This window comes from Palaemon carinicauda, chromosome 31 (assembly GCF_036898095.1).
Source record: "Palaemon carinicauda isolate YSFRI2023 chromosome 31, ASM3689809v2, whole genome shotgun sequence".
Classification (NCBI taxonomy): domain Eukaryota; kingdom Metazoa; phylum Arthropoda; class Malacostraca; order Decapoda; family Palaemonidae; genus Palaemon; species Palaemon carinicauda.
Genome location: NC_090755.1, coordinates 36,510,555 through 36,513,662, shown reverse-complemented (window position 1 = coordinate 36,513,662; position 3,108 = coordinate 36,510,555). Strand labels below are relative to the sequence as shown.

The 3,108-nt window shown below is 44.6% G+C and overlaps 1 protein-coding gene across 1 annotated transcript; it reads right to left on the bottom strand.

Annotated features, from left to right (window-relative positions):
* Positions 1–468: 468 nt before the first annotated feature.
* On the bottom strand, positions 469–1,738 carry LOC137624669 (uncharacterized). Its single transcript, XM_068355628.1, has 2 exons — positions 1,642–1,738; positions 469–761 (listed from the first exon to the last, which is right to left on the bottom strand). The coding sequence occupies exons 1-2, from the start codon at positions 1,736–1,738 to the stop codon at positions 469–471; spliced, it is 390 nt and encodes a 129-aa protein (XP_068211729.1).
* Positions 1,739–3,108: the final 1,370 nt, after the last annotated feature.

Below are 3,108 nucleotides of genomic sequence, written 5' to 3'. Positions count from 1 at the left end.
TGTCTCTGTACGTCAGAGCATTACTGTTCTTACGTCCATCTTGTGGAATTTTCCTTTAAGTCTTAGCTGTACTCTCTTGTCACAAGAGACGCCAGAGACCAATCTTCAGTTGTTCCAGCCTTCCTATATACGTTGTTTTACTTCTTCCAAAATTCCACAAGCACTGATTATGGATCCCAGGTACTTAAACTTCACTACTCTCTTTATTTCCTCGCCACCTAACCTGACATTTTCTCTACCATCGCCCCAACTGGTGGAACACATGTATCCTGTCTTAGACATGCTAATTCTCATTCCTCTGCTCTTCAGTGCTCCTGTCCACCTTTCTATCTTAATTTACATGTCTTTTCATCTCAGAGCAAACAAAACGATATTATCTGCGTGCAATATGCTCCATGGCACTGTCTATATAACTTCTTCAGTCATAACATCTATTACTAATTTGAAAATGAATTGACTAAGTAGTGATCACTGGTGTATTCTCACTCTCATCTCACATCCTTCCGTTACTCCAACAGTGTTCCTCACTCTGGTATACACTTCCTGATACATCTCTTTGATTAGCCGCACATACTTATATGGGACCATCTCCTCCGTCAGACACCTCCATAATTCCTCTCTTGTGACACGATCATAAGCCTTTTCAAGGTCTATGTACATCAAATGGAAATCCCTTTGCTTTTCCCTGAATTTCTCCAACAGTTGCCTCGGACAAGATATTCCATATGTGGTTCTCTTCATGAAAGCGAAAATGTCAAATACTGAATTGACAATCATTATATAGACTGTATGTAACTTTTGTATGCATAAGAAATAAACATTTTCGAAAAATAGAGTAAATTTGTGGGTATTCTGGAAATGTTTCTGGAAGCTGAATTTGATGTAAAGGGTGATAAGAGTTCACATGCCAAATCTGTTGTATATAAAACCATTTACACATTTTCCTTTTTTCCCGAACCATCATTCTCATTGAACTATAGTTTAGTGTTTCTGAAATATGAAACAAGACAACTAATGGAAAATATTTTATCTAAAAGCAAATTTATTTAATCTCTTTTCTTCCATTTAATCCAGGTATCGTCTTTGAAAAAGCTTTGGAAATACTACCAAAAAAGATCTCATCAAGTCATAAAAAAGATCCTGAATGGCCCTCAAGCAGAAAAAAAGACTTGATACCCATCATTCTAGTCCCATTAGGGAAAACCACCGAACTCTAATCAGATAAATTCTGTTGGAGGTCTAACAGCTGACGCAAAGGCAAAAATGCACAGTTTGCATGGATATCAATAACCAATGATTAACAACGGATTGTTTGAATATTCCGACGTCACTGACCTTCGATGTCAGGATGCAAGAGAACTAAAAATCACTCATTCATTCAACATTTAGAGGTTTTGAAGGATATCTAGGTCAGTAACCTCTTGTACCAACCGTGTGTGACACGATCGTACATAGTTCATTTTGTGTATATATTATGCTTGTACCTTCGCTCTTTCCACGCACTAAAATAAACCAGATTAAACATGTCTGCTATTCTCCTCTGTAACAGTGTCTGTTTTTCAAACATGAAAATTCTTGTTGCTTTGAGCTTTTGTATACAAAGAAGAGTGTTCTATAATAAATTTACTCAAATGCTTTCACATTGTCTTTGAGTTAAAACCTTCTCTCGGCTCGTCACATTGGTGACCCTGGAAGGTGACTCGCTTCTCCCACCTTCCACCCCACCTCGCCCCTCCATCGTTGATACTATGGCAGACTCTACGGAAGTTGACGCTGCGGCTGCTCCATTGAAACTTTCATCGTTCGCCAGCGGAGATGCGTTTCCTTGGTTTCAGCGCACAGAAGCCCAGTTTCGCATCATGTGCGTGACTCGCTCAACCACCAAAGCATATCATGTTCTGGCGGCGATACCCGAGGACACTTTCCCGGAAAACTCCGACTGGCTTTGTGAACAAGGAGACACCCCAATAGCGTATGACGCCCTCAAAACATGGCTTCTGCAACAGTACTTGCCGTCGCCAGCAGCCCGTAAAGCAAAGCTTTTTCAGCTCTCGCAACAACCGTTGGGGGACCAACGGGGAAATGACCAGTATCGCTCGCCAGCAACCTGCCGCAGACGGCTCTCCTCATGAGGTAAACCTACTTCGTGCCCTTTGGATACGCCATTTACCCGGACCTATACGTGCTGCCATACCTGATGTCGATAGTTTACCCATAAAGGACTTGATGACCAAAGCCGACGCTCTTATGGACAGCCACTTCAAGACCTCCATCAACGCCTCCACCCCTGACGAAGAGGACGCCTATTCAACGTCAACCGAAGGTAACGTGAATGCCGTAGGACATACACGCCTACCCCATGACGTGCCGAAGCGGGGACAAAGCCACCCACCACCCAACACTCGCTCGCGCCCCAACCAACGACTTCTACAGCCATTTACTACCTCCCATCCGCCGCAGTTTTGCTACTACCACTTTAGATTCGGGGCAACCGCGAAGAAATGTTCCAAGGATTGACAGTGGCCGAAAAACATGTAAGAAGGCCATCGCTCGTGGCGGTGGCCTCCTGGGTTTCTAATCTTTTCATTTTACATGATGCAGGAACGGGCGTGCCCTTCTTGGTAGACACGGGTGCTTGTCGTTCTCTTTTGCAAAGGGAACTCTTCAGGACACGACGAAGTCTGACTACGTCTGTTGACATCCGCTTGGTAGCGGCCAACGGATCTGCGATACCCACCTACGGTTACGAGAACCTCACATAATTGTTCGGAAACAGTAAATTTAATTGGAAGTTTCTCGTTGCTGTCGTCACATTGCCAATCCTCGGTGCGGATTTCCTCTCTCATTTCCACCTTCTGGTCGATATCGCCCACCGACAATTGGTCAACGCAGATTCGTACGTGTCGACACCTCTTCAACCCACTACCTCCAACCTCGCTCTCCACATCAGCGAACCCACGGATGCCTACGCCCACCTCCTGATGTCGTACCAACGAAGTGTCGTTCTTAGGGCACCGCATCACTCCTGAAGGAGTCCATCCCCTCCCTGAGAAGAAGCAGCCGTTCAGGACTTCCCCGCGCCCTCGACCATCAAAGCTCTGCAAGAAT

What these genes read in the sequence shown, in the direction of transcription:
- LOC137624669 (XM_068355628.1), bottom strand. Translation starts at nt 1,738, where the DNA reads ATGGAGGGGCGAGGTGGGGTGGAAGGTGGGAGAAGCGAGTCACCTTCC. An exon ending in GGTTTTAACTCAAAGACAAT is followed by an intron (nt 762 to 1,641) that starts GTGAAAGCATTT and finishes TTGTCAATTCAG; the next exon opens with TATTTGACATTTTCGCTTTC.